The 22,790-nt window shown below is 45.9% G+C and overlaps 1 protein-coding gene across 1 annotated transcript; it reads left to right on the forward strand.

The window, feature by feature from the left end:
* Positions 1 to 1,331: 1,331 nt before the first annotated feature.
* Positions 1,332 to 21,680, forward strand: LOC118516354 (the record flags this gene model as incomplete). Its single annotated transcript, XM_036062186.1, has 3 exons — positions 1,332 to 1,419; positions 3,077 to 4,992; positions 21,162 to 21,680. Coding segments are annotated over exons 2-3 (732 nt in total), but the record flags the coding sequence as incomplete, so codon positions are not given.
* Between the last annotated feature and the right edge of the window lie 1,110 nt (positions 21,681 to 22,790).

Raw genomic sequence — 22,790 nt, forward strand, 5'->3', positions numbered from 1 at the left:
TGAACATCGAACCCAGCAGACAAATGGAGGAAGTTTGGCCAATAATCTAAACATTCTCGCGGGCAGATTTTTATACTCTGTGTACACCATCAACAGCTCGTTATTGCTGCCCGTACCGTGGAAGCAAGTGCTCATTATGGGTGGGTCTTAATCGTTTGGCGAATGTAGCCGAGTGTGCGATTTGTATAATGCAAATGAAGCGTGAAGTGTTTCATGTGGTGAGTCGATGAAAATTTCGTTCGACAAAGAACGGTTTAATGAGTGTACTATAATCATAAAGTTCATTACGGCAGTGGTGGTGAAGATCGGTTAGCTTGACCCGGACCGTGACCTAGTGCGAGGGAAAAATGGGGGGTTGTACTTTCCCGTCAGACGAACAGTGATCGTGACTCGTGGGTACAAGTGTACAATATTGCAAGAGGCAATAAAACGACAACAAAGTATTTCTTGGTTTGCTGCTAGTTTTCCGCAGTGTTTTGGAGTATTGATGATTGGATATAGTCACTATAATGTTATTTAGCGAGGAGGAACAAGATACAATATTTTAAAAATAATATTTTTTAAAGCGTCCAAACATTTTATATAGGTTTCGAACTGAATTGATAATCAATTTCAATAAAACTTCAGTCGATTTTTTATTTAGAGTTGAGATTAAATCAATAACGATTTTCACGGGAGCCTTCAAAAATTGTGTGCTGCTAGCGTCCATCAGATAGAGCTAATGTACTTCCAGCATCTGTCAGTTGACTTTTAAATTATATCTACTGACTGTTCAGATAATTTAATTTTACTTAAATGTAATTTTGATGTCCTGAACATTACAAGAGCTACTCCAACTTTAATTTCATGGATGATACTTAACCAATTTTTCAAGAAATTCCATTAAAAGTTTGAACAATCTCTCAGAACTTTTTTTTTATTTGTAAGATGCTGCTTCCAAATTTGACAACCATCTGACATGCTTTTCCGAAGTATCTGTATGTGTGTGCTCGTTGAGCCGAACCGAAACGAGGGAGAGAGAGAGAGAGAAACCGCGAGATAAGGTCCTGCGGCAGGAGCATTTCGAACTAGCACAGCACAGCAAAAGCTTCTCCAGCACATTGTGAAAATTGAAAAACTCCCACTTCCCCTCCGTACCTCAACCCCCTCCAGCCCCATCGCAAAAGCACCACACGCGGACAGAGAGCCGCGAGAGTGTGCGAGAGAGTCTGCACACTGCTCACGAACACTCACACATGCGCGCTCCGCTCTGAGAGTGAACGACGAAGATTTTCCGTGGAGCAGCAGCAGCAGCAGTGGCAGCAACCAGCAGCAGCAAGCAGCAGTCAGCAGCCAGCAGAGTGAATATTGGAAAAGTCACCCGAGCAATCAGTCAGTTTGGCCTGTTTGGCCAGTTTGAGTGAGCGTCGAGGTCAGCAGGTAGCAGCAGGCAGTGCGCGTTTTCCTTCGCGTTTGTGTCCTCCGTGTGAATCCTTTTTCTGTTCGGTTTTCCTTTCCGCGACCCACTGCGTGACTGCGCCCGTCCGCGGTGTGCGAAACTGTATGTGTGTGTGTGTGACTGTACGTGTGACTCCAGCGGGCAGGGACTTTGGTGAACCACACACGAACCCATGTGAAGCAGAATCGATTTGTCCGAAACTGGTTGCAGCGACCGGAACTGGTGATGTATGTATGTGTGCGTGTGTGTGTGCCTGTGTCCGGATTCCGAAAGTTTAAAGAACCCTTCACCGTAATGGACGTGTGGCGTACCGAGAAATCGTCAAATCGTCCACTTAGTCTTCACATCGCTGGATATCCTATCATCCTGTAACAATTACCAGGGAACGGAAGTGGACCACGTATGTGGTTGAGTGAGTGAGTGTGTGTGTGTGTGTATGTGTGCTCCAACGTACGTGTGAGTGTGTGGTAGTTATGTGAGACATGAGCGTTGGGAAAGAAGCGAAAAAGCAAGACTCTATTCTCAAGCAAAATGGAGACCCGTTTCCTGTGAGGAAACGTGCGTGGTCTCATCAGGGTTCGGTAGACATTTTACGACCTGCAACACTAATAATCGCTGCGTGCTGGAATGCCTCGGTACTGTCGCTGTTATCGTCATTATGATCATTATCATAGTTATCGCTACGCTCTTTATCATCTAATACCATCATCATCGCCATCATCATCATCATCATTACGCGAAGCAAAGCACCAGCGTTTAGTACGACCACTAGCGCAGCTAGGACATCCATCCAGGACACAACCAATACCAGCGGCTTGCGCGGCCACCAACACTCGCGAATGCTCGCTGTCCTGGCCTGCTACACCTACCTACACCGTCCAACAGCAAACCCACCCACTGACACACATTGAACGCACGGACACACACATAGACGCACACGAGTACAGCGGGCAACGCTGTCCAAGTGACATTTGGGTGTACCGTGATCTGTGCTCGACTTGGGAAGTTGAAATTGTTCCTGCCGAAGTGGGGGACCAGTTTCTTTCGTGTCATTCCTTGAAGTTACGAATCAGATCTCTTTGCCGCAGTACGAGCCATCATTTGAATATCTTTTACAATGCTTGAAGTCCATTTTAACGGATAGAAGCAGTAGATGGAAGAGAGTGTTGGAATAAATTACCTTGCAGATGGGAAGTCTCGCTTCCCGGGCAACCCATGGAAGAAGCAAACGCAAATCGAGAACAATTATTGCGTGCACTCGTGCGTAGCATTGCTGTACACCCACAGGACAGGACAGGACATATACACTGGTCGAACACACCACACCACCGTGCTTGTCACATTCAAACAGCAGCAGCAGCAGCAGTTGTGATCGTGGTGGTGATGGTGATCTGTTGACTCCATTGCCCTTAAGTCAAAGTGTAAGCTAATGGAAGTAAGGGTTTTTCTCGGGGTTGAAGTTCAAACCCTAAATGCCCAGATATTCCATCGACATGTGCTCTGATGGGTATCAGGTTGGCCATATGTGTAGAATTTTCGAGGAAACATTGGTTGGGCCTCCCAACCTTTTTGGAGAGGTCCCATGACGGATGACCGGATGAAGTCCAACCATTGATAGGTTCACCTTATCACACACAGAGACAACTGTGCGAGAGATCCCACCTATAGAACATGATATAAATAAAAAAATAAATACAGAGAGAGAGAGCAAAAGCAAGAGAGAAAGAGAGAGAGAATAGTTTTCCGTCGGTGAAAAACAGTGGCTCCAAGTTAAAAACCTCCTTCTCCAGCCAAGAAAGCCCAATAAAATAGGCGCTCGCGAGAAAAGATATTGTGCCAGCAGCTTCAAGAGACTGCCGAGCGATTGTGTGACTTGGCTCTCGTGCGGGTGCTGAGAGTTGGCTTGTTGTGTGTTTGCTCCGTGTGACCTCGCAGTACGCATGAGTGATGTTATCGATTGATTGCGCACGCAAACCCTTTGCTCGTCGCGCCATCTCAAACCGAGCGCTGGCAGCAACGGCAGCATTAGTCGCACCAGCAGCAGCAGCAGCACCATCAGCAGCAGTAGCAGCACCATCAGCAGGCTGCGCACACAGCACAGGTTGATGCGGTTTAACACACAAGGGAACACAGGGAAGCACCAGGCATCAACACACACACACACCACACCAGCACGCGAACACGCACGTGTGTGGTGGTGTTGAGTGCGCGTGCTGATCGTGCTTCCGGAACGTGAGCAAGTAAGAGTATTGGTGTGTGTGATTGTGCGTGTGTGAGCTGTATCAACATCGATCAAGGATCAGGATATCAGGTGATGACCTAGACCGTAGACGTCGAAATCGCTCTCGACAAGCTGCCAGCAGGGACGCGAGGATTCCGCGTGGCAGCGTGGTTTGTTGTGTGTGTGTGGTGTGGACCGGGAGCAAGTGCACGCGCGTCTGTCTGTGTGTGTGTGCGGGTTCGTGTCTATAGGTGGGTTGCGGTGTTGGTATGGTGGATAGGGGACCGCGATCGACTGGATCACTCCACAGATGGCGGATCGGTCGTTAACTGTGTTGTTGCGTGCAAGATGGCCACTGGTAGCTGGCCTTTTCCGCACCCGGTAGTGTGTCATGTGTTCACGTGTGCGTGCGTGCGTGTGTGTGTGTGCGTGTGGCCTGGCTCGTGTGGGGAGTCGAGCCATTTACGAGCATTGCGTTGAGGATGATGCAGGATCACTAAAGTTCTCTGTGTCGGTGTCGTTCCCATAGTGCCAATGGTGGAAGTGTTGTTACAGCACCACCAGCAGCAGCAGCAGCAGCAGCGGCGGCAGCTCGAGTCGTTGTCAGTGTCAGTGCGGTCGTGCCGTAGGAGCAGTGCTAGTTTGTTGGCGTTTGTCGCTCGGTGCGGTGGCTGTCAGTGTGGGCCCGTGAGCCCGGTTTCGGTGGTGGTGGTCCTGCGTGCGCGTGACCGTCGCAGGCATTAGAGGCGAGCCTTACGGGCGGGCGCGAAAAGCTCTTGCACGAAAAGCAAAGTAGAGAAGGATCAGAGTGAGCTGCAGAAGTTGAAGAAGAAGAAGAAGAGGCAGCAGCGAACGAAGCAGAAGTGATAGCGCGGAAAGCGGTGCGTGTGGCAGGTGCAGGTGCGCCGCCCGTGGCCGTGGCAACGTGCGATAGTGACGGGTCAGACGCCGGGGGGTACGGGACGGGGGGCAGCGGGACGGCAGAGAAGAGCAGCGGACGTTCGGCGCACGGCGGACGATGATGGTGGGGCCATGAGCCCGAGCCCCGAGGTCGTTGCGAGCCGCAAGCGCGTCTCAAGCGGGCCTGCACCATGCTAGCGCCGCCGAACCCGAGGTCAATATGCGGCCAGGACCCGGGCTGGTCGTGATGGCGCTTGCGTTTATTTCGGGGGCTCGGCGAGGCACCGGTCAACAGAGCAGCAGTGCCAGTCAGAGTGGCAAGTTGGGCAAAGTTGGAGAAGACAATACGGGAGAAGGCGGCGCACTAACGCGGATCAATCCGTGGCTTTCGGCGTGCGATCTGGAGCAGCCCAACTCGGCACCGGATCTCCAGGTTAGTAGAACGGACGCCGCACAAAACTGGGGAAGGGTTTTCGGTCAGTAGTCTGGGTCTAGGTGCCGGATGTCCTATTACACAGGGACATGTCATTCATGTCTTGGCTGCCCTTTCCGTTCATCTACCTTCGCCTATCCTCTGCAATATCTTCCATACCCATTACATAGTACTCTCGGAATTTCCGCCGATTGATGATAACCGCCAAACGAAGAAGAAGAAGAAAAGAAAAATAATCGCCAAACAGTAACACAAACATGAAAACCATGTTCCTGGAGCAATAGCGACCGGGATACACGTCCCATTCATCAATTATATAATAATAAAATTCAGCCGTTCCATAAACTCGCTCTCACCATTCGGCGAAGGTACTCGCCGGAGCATAAGACTCCCAGAGCATAAACCTGTTCTCTGCAAGAGCGCAAAGCCCAACACCGAGCGAGATCGGCGAATTCTTCGTTCGCACGACAAAAACTTGTAAAGGGGTGGTATGCTCCATGCTCGGAAACGGCAGGCTGCCTGCCATGGACGGGTCTTGGCAGCTTTCTTTTCGGTGAGATGCGGTGAGATCACTCCGATTCGCTCTCCACGGGAAAACGGGAAAACTGGTGCTCACCTTATCAAACGATCCGGCTGGGCACTTTTGCACGGTAGGCAGATCGGTTTCTTTGCTGTGGCTGTATTTTTTTCTTTCGGTGGCGAGGCTGAACAGACCAAAAACCTAAAATAGGATTCGTGAAGGGAAGGAGCTATACGGACGCGAGTAGAAGAAGAGAAGAATGTAAAAAAAACACCATTGACTGCTCGTTCGAGCGTGCTGAAGCGCTTTGCTTATTTGCGGTAGTAGTAGTAGTAGTAGTTGTAGTAGTATGAAGAACAGAACACACTAGCAGCAGTATTAGTAGTGGTGGTAGTACGATATTAGCGGTGTTGGTACGCGGAAACTCATCCTTGGAGCGGGTGTTTGTAGTTGTGATGAAAATGAACTTCAAATTGGTACCATCGCAAGACTTGCCAGTCCTTCACCAGGTCCACCGATGCCTGATTTCACACTTTTGCAATCAAGTTATGGTGGCGCTGAGGCTTCTACTTATTCGAAGATCAAGAACTATCAGAATAAGTTGGCGACTACGATTACTTCTGAATTGTTGGAATTATGGACGATCATTTATCGGAAGAAAATGGGGGGGGAAAACTCGAGTTAATAGTGAGCAGTTTTATTCAATCGTGCAGTTCGAGAGATTCCGTTCGCCGAGCACGATGGTTAAGCTCTGAGCAGAATGATGATGATGGAAAGCAAGAGAGTATTGCACGTGGGATGTAATGATGATGTTTTTTCACTTTTTTTCTGCTAGCTGGCATCAGTTTTCCTGGAAGGAATTAAGGAAAACTTTATTTATTATGTGCTGCATTACTGGTTTTTGAAGAGTGTTCCTGTGCAAGGATTATATAAATGTTTGCCATTTATCTGTTTGGTGTACTGTTTCAATTGTTGAACCTGATATTTGTTACTGACAACTTCATTTGTAGTTCATATATTCATTGAAAGGGATTTATTTTTCATAAAGTCTTGCGCAAAGGTACAAACCTAAACCAAAACGCCTGCCCGACCAATCAATATCGGCCGCCGATTGATATGGTACGTCCATAACTTACGCTGCTGGCCCAGTTGAGCGTATGAAGCGTTTCTATATAAATTTATCAACGTCAACCTCGGCTATCTGGCCTGCTCGACCACGTCACACGTCAATATGTGTGTCTGATAGAAAATCCAAGATAAAACCAAGCATTTAGCAACAACAACAACAGCAAAAAGGATGGAAGCAAACGAACCAGTCCAATGAACCAGTGTTAATGCAGCAAGCCAAGAGGGAAAATTCATTCAAGATATGTACACACATACACCCATATGCTTTATGCTTCCACCGCAGAATGGCAAGAAAAGCATAAGTAGCAATACTTCATGCTGAGATCGGAACCCAAATTCTGTAACCCTGGTACGCTGGAAACCCAGCGCTGGAAAGATTGTCATTTACTAAGCCTCGCCGGCTTGTATTTGTTGGGGAGGAAGGGGGCAGGAGGGAGAAGGGGGGGAATGTTCAGTAAAGCGGGCGAACAAACGTGATAAAAACGCCGTAAGTAAACCGTAACAGATTGCACAGAGGAATCCGCGTGCGTGCTACTGTACGGTGCTTGATGCTGGTAGGACCGGTACGGTCCGTTCCTTGTGAGCACATCGGGCGCACATCGGTGGTGTCGGAAGAAACCCCCGGGAGATGGATTGATGCCATCTTCATCAAGCACCGACCACCACCGCATGATCACCGTTACGTGAGATAAGCGGTACCGATATTGGTAGGCACTTCCGTCCGCGCGCCACAGCGGCCGGCAGCGTCTATTGTGCCGTACTCGCCCAACAGTGGGGAGTCCATGGCAAAGGTGAGAAGGGGTTGATCGAACGCGAAAGAGGAGACCGAAGAAGAGGCAACGCACACACACATATACAGCACAGAACACACAAAAAAATGGATTCCATCACAAGAGCTTCCTCGAACGCGGCCAGTAAGCGGGTTGATGGGATGGATGAAGTGTATCGATGTGAAGAAGGCGCAGAAAGGAGGACACCCTCGCACCTTCAACAACAGAGAAACTCTTTGGCCGTGGTGCTCTAAAGCGAAAGCCCATCATTCATCGAGAGAGGGCATTAGCATAGGATCATTTTATTGCTCAATTCATTCCCGACCACCATTTCCACGGGTGTTCAACAGTACAACCGCCATTGAGGGGGGGAATCACACACACAGAAGCTGAAGGGGGATATCTGATGAAACTGGGGACGTGCGCAAGTGACAGGTTTGAAGAAATGGATGGCGGGATTGATGGATAAGAAGAAGCAGAGGATAGAACAACCAATCCAACAACATCTCACCCTTGCTGGGTTAGGATTCTTGAATTCTTGGACGAACATTCCCCAACCAGTTCAGTCTGCCCATTCACCAATCGAAACTCGTGGAAGTAGCGTATCGGTTTGATTTGAGGTTCTTGTACGATTCCTTTTCTACTTGCTTTTTTCTCCCTGCTAACTTGCATCCTTAAGGACATCCACGCTTCCGAGACGCTTCCTTATCCTTGCGGAGCTATTACTCCCGGTGGTGTTATTCAATATTCTTCCCCGTTTTTTTGTTGGCTCACCACCGAAGGATGGGGTGGAAAATGGGGCTACCGCTTTCATATCATTAACATACAGCTACGGGCGTTCCAAAGCACCGATTCCACCGAAGCAGGAAGCCTCTACATCCATCCACACTCCGACACACACACAGCCAACAAACCGTTCCTTGAATGTTAGGCATGTTAGGGCTGAACGGCAGCAAACGTTCACGCTCACGGACTTTCTCCTCCAGTTTTTCGTTTCTTCTGCCGAAAGGTAGGAAATTTTATCCGTTTGCTCTTTTGTTCACCGGAGCACGGTTTGCAGCGGCCGAAGCAGTGCGGAGAGCATTTTCCACACGAAAAGACGTACCACCCGACAAGAAAACGAAGCACAGTTTGCCCAACACTGAAATGGCTTGCGAGTGCCACGCTCAGCGCTCTTGCGAGGTGTTCAGGAACGGTGGGCTCTTTCTCTTTTGGGAACTTTTTCTCCACTCCGAGTCGCTCTGTATGTTTTAGCTGCCCAGCTCAACGTTTCCAGCAGGCACCTCACCAACACCAGCTGGAACGTTTTTGGATCTCAGCTGAGGACTTTTCGGTGGTGGCGACGATGGCTTTCACCAACACCACCAGCACGCGTGCTTACTGGTAATAGCTGGCTTGACACACTTATACCAGCGCACCGGAACGGTATCAGCGCACCGATCCGTCCCGATCCTTGGCTCATTCACAACTATTCGCTTCCTTATCGCGGGCCGTCGTTGAGTTGAAGGCTGATTCGGTGAAATCGAAACGAAAGGCGGGCCAGGATAGGGAAGCTTGGCTCTTCTCATTTCCTAGAGACAAAAGTTTTTTTTTTATTTCCGTTGGCTTGTATCGTTTCTCCTAGGACAAGTTGAACCAATATTCATGCCGCTCAGGATTCCCGCACTATAGTTATCTGTTTTTTTGTACATGCTGTTTTTTTCTCTGTGTTTGTGTGTGTGTGTGTTATGCTGGGTAAACAATATGTCACACCAGCATTTAGGACGACGCTGGTCCTGATATCACGTTCCGCACCCGTTTCGAAGAAGAACCTTGCCCCGTTCGCAGCCCTTCCGAAGGGGCTTTATTAATCGCCATCGGCAGCCATCGGTATTGATTTTAATTTGCTGCCATCCATTTTTACTGTTCCCGGTTTTTTTCCTCCCCCCGATTCGCCCGACCGAGACTTGGGGCAAAGAAAGTTGTGCGTGAAGCTGGTAATGGAGGCGTTTGTCCCTTCTTTTTTTTTCTTTCCCGGCGATGATCTAATCGATCAGTGAAGGGCCAGTTACTTAGAACATTGTTGAGGGGGTTGTTGGGTTGCGGGTAGGGTGGTTGAGTTTTTCTTTTTAAATTGGTTCTTTGTTTTTGTTGCTTTGATTCGATCATAAGAAAATGATTCTGCTTATTATGCTTCTGTAGAAAAATGACAATGATGAAGGTGAATGAATGGTGCGGTGCGATACAGTCACTAATTCGAGAGATGAAAGAGTAGTCTAGATTTGTTTTCGAATGACAACCCACTGTTATTAAAGCAAAGAAATGTATTTTTATGTCCTTCAAATATAATTGTTAACCCTCTTGAAATGCAAGACATCTAAAATATGTAATAAATAAGGATTAAATATATAATTATGAGCAAAAGATGCTAAAGCAAGCTAAGAAGTTCTACATGATACAGTGAAACCAACAATATACGATAAGTAATACACAATTGTAGGGCAAAAATGGTAGACTTACAGAGAACAAATCTGAGAAATATTTAACTTAACAACGAAAAGAACATTCACGAACATTATAAGAAAACTGCCAATAAACCTGAAGCAAATAAACGCTGATGAACAGAGAAAAGCATCAAACCAGTCGTACATCACAACCATAAACGAAATGACAAAAAAAGCTTTGATGAAAATAGACCAGAGCAGAACAATAGATGAAAACTCCGCTGAATGAATGAATGTGAGAAGTCTTTGAATAGAACAATGAGGAAATATTTCTCGGAATAAGAGAATCGAGACACAGTTTTGAGACTTTATCTTACAAAAGTTTCGGGAAGTCTAGTCTGTTTGTTTTTGTCTGAGGAGCTAATTCAATATTAATTACCATGCTACATATTTCAAACTATCAACTTTAGTATGAGTGATATTCAGAAGCTTTTTTAAGATCACCAAGAGATTCTAGGCAAGGGTCAAACGGTCCTCAGGATTCGCCGGGATTTATCAACGGTACGAGATGTCCAACATGCTAGTATTGTCCTATTACTATCTGCTTTATAAGTTTGAAAAACTCTTCTCACCGTGATTGCGTTATACAAATTTGCTCTCCATTTTTTTATTGTTATTTCCCGAGAACTTCACAACATTCCAAGAGCATTACATTGCAACTACCGCTTGATCACAGCTATCGGGCTCAGAATGATTAACAAACCACTTTTGAAAAAAAAAAACACCCCAAAGCTCACAATCCTCAACCACTTCCGAGGTTTTTCTTTTCCCTTACCGGAAATACCCGGTGCTGGTACGCAGTCCAGCCGTTCAGCGAAACGATTACGAGCCAATGAGAATGCTTACGGTGGTACTGCTACTACTCACGCACCCCCAACCCCCCTGTTCAGGGTTGGTTCCGCTATGGGGCGTTAGTGGTACCGCTGGTTTCCTGCCCCGTGGAAACGGTGAACCACTCGATGTTGACGTGAACCGACGTACCGACCTTTCGCTCTCGCTCGGATGTTACGAAACCCATCGCTCAAATGCTAGACGAAGGAACGAACGGGTGGGGAACCAAGGGAGCAGACAAGCATCAATTCGCCCACACTACTTTGTACTTTCTTTAGGGTACTCGAACGCACTTGGTCCTATGTTTACCGGGATCGATGTTTGCTAGACTTTTGTCTTATACCCACTGTCAGCTCTGAGCAGCCGACGAGGAGCATCCTAGGGTGAGATTGAACCGTAATAGGGAGAGGAGAGACAAAAAAAGCGCCACCATGAACCTCGGATGAAAGTTGAGAAGTGTGTTGTGCGTACGGTCGCGTGCATCGGACAGCCGATCTCCTGGATCGGGTGATTCTTCAACCTATCCCACCCAATTCTTCTTCACGACCCAACCACTTCTTCCGATGTGTGTGTGTGTGTGTGTGTTACCTAACCAACTGGCTCAGCGATGGTCCGCGTCGCTTCATCCTTTTTTTTCCCCTAGACGTGATTGTCCCTGTTTCTGACTTTTATTAATTGATTTCGATTCCATTTGAGACACGCGAACGAGGCCGCTTGCTTCTGTTCGCTCCCTGTGACTTTTTTTTCCTTCCTCAGGTCCTTCGGTGAGAGCTGTAGGGGAAAGGATTGGTGAAATTTCGGATGTCTCTTAGCAGAACCGCAGCGATTGTGATGGTGTGCGGGCCGGGGGAAAGCTGTGAAGCAAATGGTCTGTCTGTCCGCCTAGCCGTCCGTATGGTTGGAACCTTTTTTTTGTCTTGCTGTTGCTGTCTCCTGTTTTGTTCCATTGGGATTCGGGGAGTTTTGCTGGGTTTCTACGCAGCTGCCACCGTTTTCCTATCATTCGCTCGTTAATGTAGCAACCTTTCAAAGCGATCCGATGATTGATTTTCCGCGTTCGTCCTGTCGATATTTCGATTCGTTCAATTTCCACCTCGCCCTAATGTGCACCATTAGGTGATGGTGTGGATGCTATTTTTCTGTTCTCGCTCCTATCTGTCCTATCTTTTGTACTCTCTCGCTCACGCCTTCCGTTGTGTAAGTTCTTTTATTTGGTAGACTATGGAGAAGTTCTTCTAACCAAGTCGCTGTACCAATGATTTCTATTCTCTGAACTCACAACTATAACTACAAACGTTGGTATAAATTTGCTCCCAAGTAGATGAGTTTCAATTTCTCCTGCTAGCCCATTGCTCCACACGTTACAAACTCTGGAAGCGTAAAAATGATGTCAAAACTGATGACCACAGAGATTCAGGCCCGAGGTTACCATTACGCCCGTTCACGCTGACGTCCGATGGGGAGGACGGCATTAGGCGCAGCTCAACCCTGGTGGTAGTAGATTGGGATCTGGCTAGCTTTTGGCACCGGTCAGCTTCCTGCCGACCGTACGGTCAAATCATTTCAATCCAAGCCCTCCCGCCGGGCCGAAACGTGCCAACGATCAGTGGAAAAAAATAACACACCAACTGGGGCAAGCCACCGCAAGCCAGTTGCTGTCCTTCACTGCCCAGGGCGTCTGGCCGAGAGTGGTGGAGCAAAAAAAAAGAAAAGAGGCATGGAAATTTCACTCTCCGTCTGACAGCTAATTAGATGAATATCACGTTAAAGTGTGTATGTGTGTGTTTGTGCACAAAACGTGTACACGTCGGGCCCTGTACCCACCCGTGTGTTGCGGTGTGCGTGAGTGAGTGTTTGTGAGTGCTACAAGTGTGCAGAATAATTTCGGTATAAATATCGACCGCGGTCTAAATTTAGACACTCATTGATGGAACAGGCTGCCGACGCTTCCTGCACGTCCTGCGGTACGTCAGGTTTGGGCCCGGTGTATTCGCCGGAAGGCTCCGGTGTTATGCGGTGGGCAGCGAGGGTTTTGTTCCATATTTTTTATTAACAATATTGTCACCTTTTTTGAAACCTTACCCGAGGGTGAGCGCGTGGGCTAAATAATTCATATTTTAATCAGAAGCTAAGTCAGGATACGGTTTTAGTTGGTGGTGGGGAGTGGGAGGATTTGCTTGCGTCCTTTTTTTGTGAACGATGACACTGACAATACTCCACATTTTTAATAGTGTTACCGTTTCTAGAAGCTTTTTCGGTTGATAAAAAATTTAACCAAACTAGCCCGTGAAGAGTGGTCCTAGTCAGTGGCTTTACTATTTTTAGCTTATAACTTAAATAAAATATTGTTGGATGACTTGAATTTCGTTGAGCAACCTTGGATTTCGTCGAGACCATTTGAAGGCCTTAAATAAACTTTCTTCAGACGGAAAAAAAGATTTGAATAAGTCAGCGATATCCTCGCTGGGTCCTGAGTGATATCCTCCCCATCCTGGGTCTTTCGACAACGGTTTGATCAAGATATTCTAATGGAGTCCACTGATATAAGCTCAGTACCTCAGCGCATTCGCTGACCTTTAAGAGTTCATCATCAAAAATATGGTTCTTTCAAGCCGTCCTAAGACTCTAAAAAAGTTATTGCCGTGTAGACGCCAAGGTCTCAGATATGGATTTTCCTCTTCCTTGGCACTACAACCTCGAGAGATCTCGGCCTGCCATTTCTGGCTTTCTGTGACTTAATTTTACTCGTAGTAAAGTAGTCAGCTTTACGTACGGGGAGGCAGTCCAGATAGAATTTGAACTCAGCCCTGCCATGTGAAGACGGACACCGTTATCACATCGGCCACCGGACCGCCCCCAAGATATGGATTGTGAGTTATGATCGCCGTCTTAAAAGATTGTTCTTATGGTCCTACAACGCACAAAATGACATGAAATGGTCCTCTATGAGGCATTTTGGTATGCCTTCAAGAATTAGTCGGGGCGGTCCGGTGGCCGAGGCGACAGCGGCGCCGGTCTTCACACGGCAGGGCCGGGGTTCAAATCCCATCCAGACCGCCTCCCCGTACGAAAGGCTGACTACTTTTCTACGGGTAGAATTAAGTCACAGAAAGCCAGAAATGGCAGGCCGAGACCTCTCGAGGTTGTAGTGCCACAGAAGAAGAAGAAGTAATACTTTTACGTTACATTAAAACCATGATACAGACGAGGATGGACCGGCTGAAGCATTGGAAAGTCAGGCTAGCACCCATAAGAAAATAAGTTAATTACCACAAAAATCTACCTCCTTTGTGTAAGTTGAACCGTCAGTAGTTGAAAAACTATTTCTATGATTGAACCACATTTAACTATAGCTATAGCATATCTTCCCGAAAAAAACTGTGGTACAGACGTTAGTTATGATATGACAGTTTATGATGATTTGTGTTTATTCCCAGTGAAAGGAAAACTCAGCTTTATAATTTATAATTACCATAAATGTGCTCTCGTTTTCAAATACTCTTAAGGGAACTGTAGAATGTTATAGAATGACCCTATATTGTGAAATATTCAACATTGGTGATTGTAATGGAATTTTGACGGTTTAATAATTGAATATTAATTTTAATTTTATCATTCTTACCAATTTACAGCCTCCGACACATGTTTGTTCAAGTAATCTTTTTAGTGCGGATGGGCCTTTCATTGAAATAACGCTTCCCGTAAGCCTTCACAAAAAGTTCCCATCATCACACATCAATCATTTATTATTTTCATTTGCTTGCACATCGAGCCAACTACATTTTTCCGCCTTGCGAATACCATAAAAAGATGAAAAAAAAAAACACTTTTACAAATAACAATACCAACAAAAAACACAAAAAAAACCTCCAGCGACCAAAAGTGTTGTTCGGCATCTCGTTGCAAAGCTTATGAAAATAAACGGAATTGCCTTTGTCAATCATGCTGGTTAAGTTTGACATCCGAATGCCAGCGCGGAATGTGTGTGTGCGTGTGTGTGTGTGTGCGGTGGCCAACGATCTTCCTCTGGCAAACCCGCACCGATTGATGCAGGCGTATCAGATGTTTGCAATGTATGCCATTTCCGATGCCGAACCGGGCCATCTCGGTGGTTGGTAATGCAGCGTGCAGGGGCAAAAAAAAACGGAAAAGCGAAGGAGAACACATTCGGCATGAATATTTATAGTCCCTCGGCCATCGCCGAACCGCACGCATGTTGTTGATAGTATCAAATTTCGAAAATAAACCTATATGTTGCCGCAAACCTTTTTTTGTGCGCTCTCTCTTGTTGCTGCTGCTGCTGCTACTGTTTGTTACTTGCTTGGTTGGTCGTGGCGATTCGCAATGCTGCTAACAGGCTACCGGGTAACTGGGCTGTGCGTAGCAGTGGAGCGACACACACAGCTCGAAATGGATATCCATACCGACCGCTGCTAATATCTTCACTTTCCATGGAGATGAGGAAAGCCTTTTTATTCGGCCTGTTAGGGTTGTTGTGGCAAGGCAAGTATTATGCCTCCTGTAGTAGTCTTACGTGGTGGAGAACTGGGGTGTGGACATGTGTGCTGTTGAAGCGTTGTTCTGTTCTTACTGGAGTTAAAATATCTATGCTCATATCCTTGCTCGATAAAGGAGCCCACGGGTTAGCCACTTGATTATTCATATTGAGGTTGTGTTTGGTTTAAAGCAATGTACGATGTTATTGCCCTTCATAGATGCTACCCTGGTGGACATCTAAAGATAGTTTGAAGCAAGGTTAAAAAATATCGCATGAAAATAAGATGAATTTAAACTCTGCTCAAACTTGTGTTGTTGATCGAATTTTTGCTATAATGTTGCTATAAAAAGGAGTAAAATACTTCCCACGAGCAAAACAGGCTAGATTTATCTAATTTTCTTTCTCTCAACTCCAACACACATTCACACTCGACCGGAGCTCGTCATTCGTTACGCCTTAAAGACACTTGATAGATTGCATTTCCACGTTTTCCGTACGCTTGCTCCTGCTCGCTCGTGCACTCGTTTTGATGAAGGGTGCTTTCTTTGTATTGCACATGTATGTCTCCTATCGTTCGCTGGCAGCTTCGTCTATCTCACACACATACAGCAGTACGTACACATCCTGTCACAAACTGTAATCTACCCCCGGAAGGTGTATCTGCGCGTGAAAAACTAGGACACGCCACTCCGGCAGCGTGTTAGTGCGGGCACTAGCCACCCTTTCCGTGCCGCACTGCAGTAATTGACCTTCGATTTTATTGTGCGAGTAAATTTATTGCGCTTTCGATTGCGGGCTCGAGGCAGCGATCGCCAAAGACGCCGCTGAATCGATCGGCTGCTTGCATAGCTTGTGGAGCTATGCTGTCGCGCAAGCTCCACCATTTTCTAAAGCGATAAGACAAAGAGCGCGAAGTGTTACTGCTTGGCTCGGTTGCAGTTGGCAATGTGCAACACACACACACACATATAGGGGCACAATATATTACTTTTTAATTGCATCGGTCAAGCGACGCCATCGCAGATGGGATTTCATTGGCCGTTCGGTTGACGGTTGTGGGATGCGGTTTTATTGCACTCGGACAACCCGTCCGAGTTGCTGGCTGCTTTCTAGCACTGAGAAAATCTTCGCGTGGAACAGGTTTCTTACACAAGTTGGAAGATATCGTTCAACTTGCGCAATTACTGTCTTAGAATAAACGAAGTTAAACAAAAATCTTACATTCAAACTTAAATAAGAAAGCAAGATGGGATCTATAAAATTGATCGATTCATGATGCCGATTGTAAGTTATTAAAGGTCATAAATTTTCTTCTCAAAATTTATACAACTTTTTACTGAATTCTTCTATTTATCCTGACAACTAAATTATGTAGACAACGATCAATTAAGAAAAACTTAAACCTGAGCAAACATCATGAACGTAAGTGATGCTTTTAAGCTTATTGAGATGCCCAATTCATCTCTAGAATTCTTGGTCCAAGACTATCTTATATTTAATCTTTGCAAATATTCGGGTCTTCAATGACTTCAGTCAGGTGTTTTTTGAGTATTTAAATTCCATTTTTTGCATATTAAAAGCTGCTAACATTCCACATAAATTTGCGGGTGAAACTAGTCTGTCAGATTTGAATGTTTAAGGGGCAAATGGGTACGTTCTACTGGTTTTTCAAACAGTTTTACTAAAGTGATATACAACATAACACCAACTCATTTGAATTATATGTATTTCGTTTTCATTGCATCAATCATTCTACCATACGCAGAATCACACCTCACCACAGTTTGTTTGCCAATTAACAGCTATTAAGCAGGGCGTTTATCAGAACCATGACGTTTTTACTTTTAGATCCGAATTGTCCATACGAATCGAGATTCATTTGAATTTTCCTTTTAAATTTCACACCCAGTTAAATTTGTTAAATTCTACGATGAAATTTTTTATCGCCATCGACTGCACCCGATTCCATAAAAGTGTGGTTTTTGGAAACAATTAAACAATTTGCTCCAGCGAACAGCGCACCCAGTGGGCGTGATTCTCTGAATTTACGCGAACGTGAAACTCCACATAACTCGGCGTCCCGCTGTAACTTGATGCAACGGATTAATCCTTTTTATTCCCCTTCATTGAACCATTGTTTGGGATCTGGTTCATAGAACAATTGAATCGAATAAAGCTACAATTGGGGGTAAAGTGAATGTAATAAAAGCTTGCAGCAAACAACGCTCACGTGTAGATTGATTGAAAGGCAAATTAATTATTGGCATGAACTTGCTACTCTTGCTCATGAGGTTCAATATATCAAGTGAATAAGGTGGATGAACATGATAATGTAGTTTATTAAGATGGAAAAACTAGTTCTAGAAATTTTCCTCTGGCTATTTGAAAAAAATAGTCGAACTCTTACGAGTAACAATATTTACTGCAGGAAGAAAACAGTGTTCCACGACATTTACTGTCTTTTGTGATACTCACATGATCAGGACTTTTTGAAATATTAATTGTTGTCTACAAAGAAAGCTTCCCAGTTTTTTTTTCATCCACAAAACTTTACTCTCAATGGAACGTATTGTAACACCATCACCAGACAGTACAAAATGTATTTTTACCATATTTATTTAGTCCACAATCGCGCTGAAACTTTCACCAAATTTCACCTAACTGTCCCTTCCGAAACTAATAGCAGACCCTACCTTAGCAAATCCTTTCCCTTCCCTTCAACTTATCCCGAAGAATCTCATCAGGAAAAAAAAGAACGACGACGCCTGCTAAAAGACGCCAGGGCCTTACGGTTACGGGGCGCTGTAATAAATTCGCGTACACGGTAGGCAACAGGAACACACACGGCAAGGCACGGGCCAGACGGGTCAGGCAGTCGTCGTTGCGGGAGAACCTTCTTAGTGGTGGGCTAAAAATAAGCGGATCGCAATCGCAAACTTCTCTCCGGTTGTCCTCACTCCCTCCAAATGCGTCCCTTTCCTGTTCACCCGGCCCTGGATCGGATGGTGAAAAATACGAGGAAGGAAAGAAATTCGGTTTCCGTTCGAGTTTTTCAAGAATCAATTTCACCTTCCGCTGCCGTCACAGTCTAATGGATCTCCTCCTTCCCCGCGGGGCGGTTTCCGTTGGGGCCTTTGCAAATGGGAGGCTGTTTCGTGATTCGGTTCCCTTCAACGTTCGCCTTCACCTGCTGTATTGGTCTGCATCCGCATAAATCCGGTTCCGTGATACACTCCATCTCCCGAGCAGAAGAATAGCTCGGGCAGGCAGCATAGTAATAATCAAAATTACGCTTAAAATTCTTTCGCTCTCTCTTTTCTCCTCTCGCTATTGCTGCTGCTGGCTTTTTTCTCGCTCTCCATGTCCACAAAACATAAGCCAGTGGCGATGAGTGATTTGGGGAGTACTCCCCCAAGGGAGGAGTACGGAAGGCAAAGGAGACCAGTGAAAGGTGCTGGTCGATAATCTCTTACCTTACTGCCTGTTCGCTTTCCCATTGCTTTGACTCTGGCCGTAGAGTTTCGATCCACTAGCCAGACACAGCGATATTATTTATTTGAATTATGTTTCGGAAAACGTCTCTCGGCGTTGGTGTGGAAAATCGATCGAAATTTATCGATCATTTCGGAAGGGGGGGGGGGGGGGACTGTGGTGCTGGTTTTTTGGGGTTTCGATCGTTGATTCGATCACCCGTCTAGCACTATCGAGGTCAGTTTTCCACCATTTGTTTGAAAGGTTTTTCTTGGAGAGGGCCATTAAAATTCTCATGCTTCGCCAAGACAGCAAAAGTTGAAGCGAGCTCGTATTGTTTGCCCTACTCCAAACCAGGGAATGTGGCAAATCCATCGACATTTACATGTTAAAAAATCGAAACAAATAGGAAAAAATACCCCCGTAAGCTAAACGGAAACAAATCCTTCGCAGAAACGGCGTGTGGGACAGCTATGGATGGAAGCGATTTGAAGGAATGAATGCAATGCCCTCTGCGGACAGTAGTCCGGATTCGGAACCTTCGGCGAAAAGGGAAACCCGACTCCCGGGGGCCGCTAGGAAAACACGCGAACCAAGTACATGTGTGTGTATGTGCCGTGCCGTGCCGTTGTTTATTTATCCAAGCTTCTTCGCCAGTCTCCGGCAGACCGGGCCCGGTTTATTGGTGCGGATGAAAAGGAAAACTGTTCTTGAAGTTCTTACCATACCAATGTGTACCGTCGTTTTTCCACGCTTCCCCGCACGCATCCGCAAAAATCGCATCGGCTTTTCTTCTCCGTTGCAACACTGTGAAAAGTTCGTCTTGTGCTGGGAACGGTCGGCGGTCGGCGATACGACTTGTTTGATTGGAGCTGACTTTGGATGGTTTTTGTTTGTGTATGCTAATGTTTGTCCGTTCCATGTGTGCGTCTGAGTATGCTGCGAGCGTGTGTGTGTGTGTGCGGGATGGGAGGGGGAGCGCTAATGAAAACAGCGGCACCGAAAAACAACACCGATAGATGAATTATGGTTACGGAACTGGTGCCACTCAAGGCAGTTCTAGCAAAACCGTTACAGCCAGCCATCGCCAAGGGAGCGTTTTCCGTTGGTCCGAAGCGATTTTCCACCAGATCACGGGGGTTTTTTCTGGTCGAGTTTTTTACCCGCTCCTTTTGCTCTTCCTATTTTACGATCGTAATCGATCAGGAAGTGCTCATCGCGGGTGTATGTCCATGTGTGTGTGTGATGTGTTACAGCAAAATATAACGAGCGGCCGTGAAACATAAACGAACTGGCTACGGAACAGGCAGCGCAAGACCCGATGCCGATAAGAGCAAATAAATTAAAACTCATTGAAGTTGTTTCGGAGGCAAGCGCTCATGTCCGGGTGCGGGATGATGCGCGTCTGGACAACAAAGTAAATTTTGATGAACATTTTGCTCGCAAGAAAAATGGAAAATGCGTTAATGGAAACGGTTTGGATGTATTGAGTTGGTGATCGTTTATCGGTTGAAAAATGTTTGATGTGGTTGTTTGTTTTAAACTAAGTAAATCCGTAAAGTCTGAGACTTAGAAGGTCGTGTGCTGAATATCTATCGTCTGATATCTATCTCCAAGCGGATCCTCACTAGAGGTCAAATCTTGGAAAACACCACGGTTTAGCAACTACACTTCTAATATGGTATAATTGATTTTAAAATTCGGAAGTTGATGAGCTGAAATCACCTTAGGATGGATGAAAAACTCTCAGGGCCGTTTTGCGACCAACAAGAGCCAGCACAAGGGGAATGGGCTATGCTGTCTTCATTTTCCATTTGACGCCGAGGCGAAAAATACGTGGACTATCTTCATTAAGTCAGTCCAGATCCTGGTATACGTTGTCTTTGCCTATGTTGTATCGGTTTGATGCACTTTACCTTTCCGGGGTTAAAAGTCACTGTCACTGACAACAACTAAAATTTTGAGATTCGCTAGCATATTTCTGCATCCACGATACCTGATACGATGGATGAACCTGAGACTAGAATATTTATAGCCCCAACAATCACGAACGCATCTGAGACATGGACTCTGTCTAAAACTGACAAATCCTCGCTCTCGTAACCGAATTTGGTGGGATATATTCTGAGTGGGTTATGGTCGTCGTCACTGTTTATCCAATATAAAGACGAACTACTAGGTTAAAGGTTTTTTATCGAATGAAAGATATAGTGTAGAAAGAAATATTAAATAGCGTAAAATCTAGTAAGAAATGTGTAAAGGACTTTCCGAGAAAAATTGGTTCGTCGCATAGATAATGACTGTATGTAGGCCAAGCTGCCCAAAAAGCATTCCTTGTCGATGTAAAATATTTCAATACAACTCCATTACTTGTTTACAAACATGTTACTAATTATATTCTCTTTTCTTCTCCAACCCCTTTCCTTCTCTCTTTCGCCCCCTTTTCGCACTCCCATCTCTCACCACAGGGTCAATGTTCAGCCGGTACACTGCCTGTGGCCTGGATAGACGAAGGTCCTGGACCACCGCGGTGTCCACCGCCATGTGCAACGTTTCGTACACATGCTACATATAATAATAATAATAATAAAAATAATAATAAAAATAGTAATAAGCCATACAATATTGATAATACTAAATATAACATGGAGAACCGGTTAAATGATAAACAACAGTGCCTTGACTATTTGGGCGATAATGCAGAGTTAAGTCCAGCACAAATTTGTAAAAAATCGTCACAAAGTATTGAGACCAAGCTGAAAACATTACGTTTAAGACATTGTTGTGAACGTACCGTTGGCAGTGCTTTACACAACGCAGCCTACGCCGACGTGCTGCGGGGCGGTCCCGGGTGTACCGGGCGGCTGGCCGAGCTGCTGGAAACGGACGCGCTGGCGGCACGGATCACATGCGAATTTACCGAGGTGCTGATACGGTACGACTGCGGACAGCCGTACTCTATCATCCACCACTGTGAGGATTGTAAGGTAAGTGTGCTAGTGCTTGAAACCATTCTTTATTAATATATATTGGGAAGGGTCCTTGGGATCGGATTATAGTAAATGTTTGCTACACAATTACTTCAACGCTCTCACGAACTTAACTTCAGAACGAAAATAATTCCATTCACACTGTTCCTTAACGTTACAATGTATCTCTGCAAGGCGGTCTCTACCGTTCTTGACCATTTTCTCTTCATTGTTCATCAATTGTAGGAACCTTCATGCTGTTAACCTCCAGCATCCAGCGCCACATTCTGGCGAATTAGACAAACTTTTGCTTCACTGCCAACCATAATCTTTATCGGTCTCATCATCCATCCGCCCTGATGTTACCATGGTTCTTCCCATGTGTGTGTGTGTGCGGGCGCGTTCGCATTTCCACATGAGAGCATCCTCGGTCGTGGAACGATTGGCTTTTCCGTCCTGCTCAAAGTCGACCCCGGCTCGGGGGAAAAAGATAATCGGTCCAAGCAACGCTATCCTACATTGTTGTCTTTCCTCCGAACCTCCCCAATCCATCGGCTGGCCTTCGCCAAACGGTTTCCACTATCCTGTGCACCGTGAGTGTGGTAATGAGGACAGTTCCGCTTGGAGCAAATGCGTGACTGTGTGTGTTTGCGAATAGTAATGCTGCATGGATGGGCTTCAGCTCATGAAGATGATGATGGTGGTGGTGGAAAACGCACATTTTCCTGTTCTCTTTTTCGCGCAGTTTTTTATACGCGCTATTCGTGCTACTCCATTGATGTTCGGTTGCTTTTTCCTGAGCATACCATTGCTAAAACCTTGGATCACTTGGATATTCAGTTTTTTTTTGGGGTTGGCCATCAAACTTTCCCTTCGGTGTAGCTTTTTTGGGTTGGCTCTGGTAACAGGAAATGAGAAAAGCAGAACCAAGCCGTAACTTGCCTGACCAGCAAAGTGAAATACCAAACCGCGAACACCAAGCCGTAACCTTGCTCCGTTTTCGGTGGAAGGAATGCTTCGGATTGGGATCGGTCGGTTGGTCTTCACCCAAAACTAGGACAAACCGAACGGGCGCTCACAGGTTCGCCGGTCCCGAAACAGCTACAGCATTCCAAAAATTAGCGCAAT

This window comes from Anopheles stephensi, unplaced genomic scaffold (assembly GCF_013141755.1).
Source record: "Anopheles stephensi strain Indian unplaced genomic scaffold, UCI_ANSTEP_V1.0 ucontig282, whole genome shotgun sequence".
In the NCBI taxonomy this organism is placed as follows: Eukaryota; Metazoa; Arthropoda; class Insecta; order Diptera; family Culicidae; genus Anopheles; species Anopheles stephensi.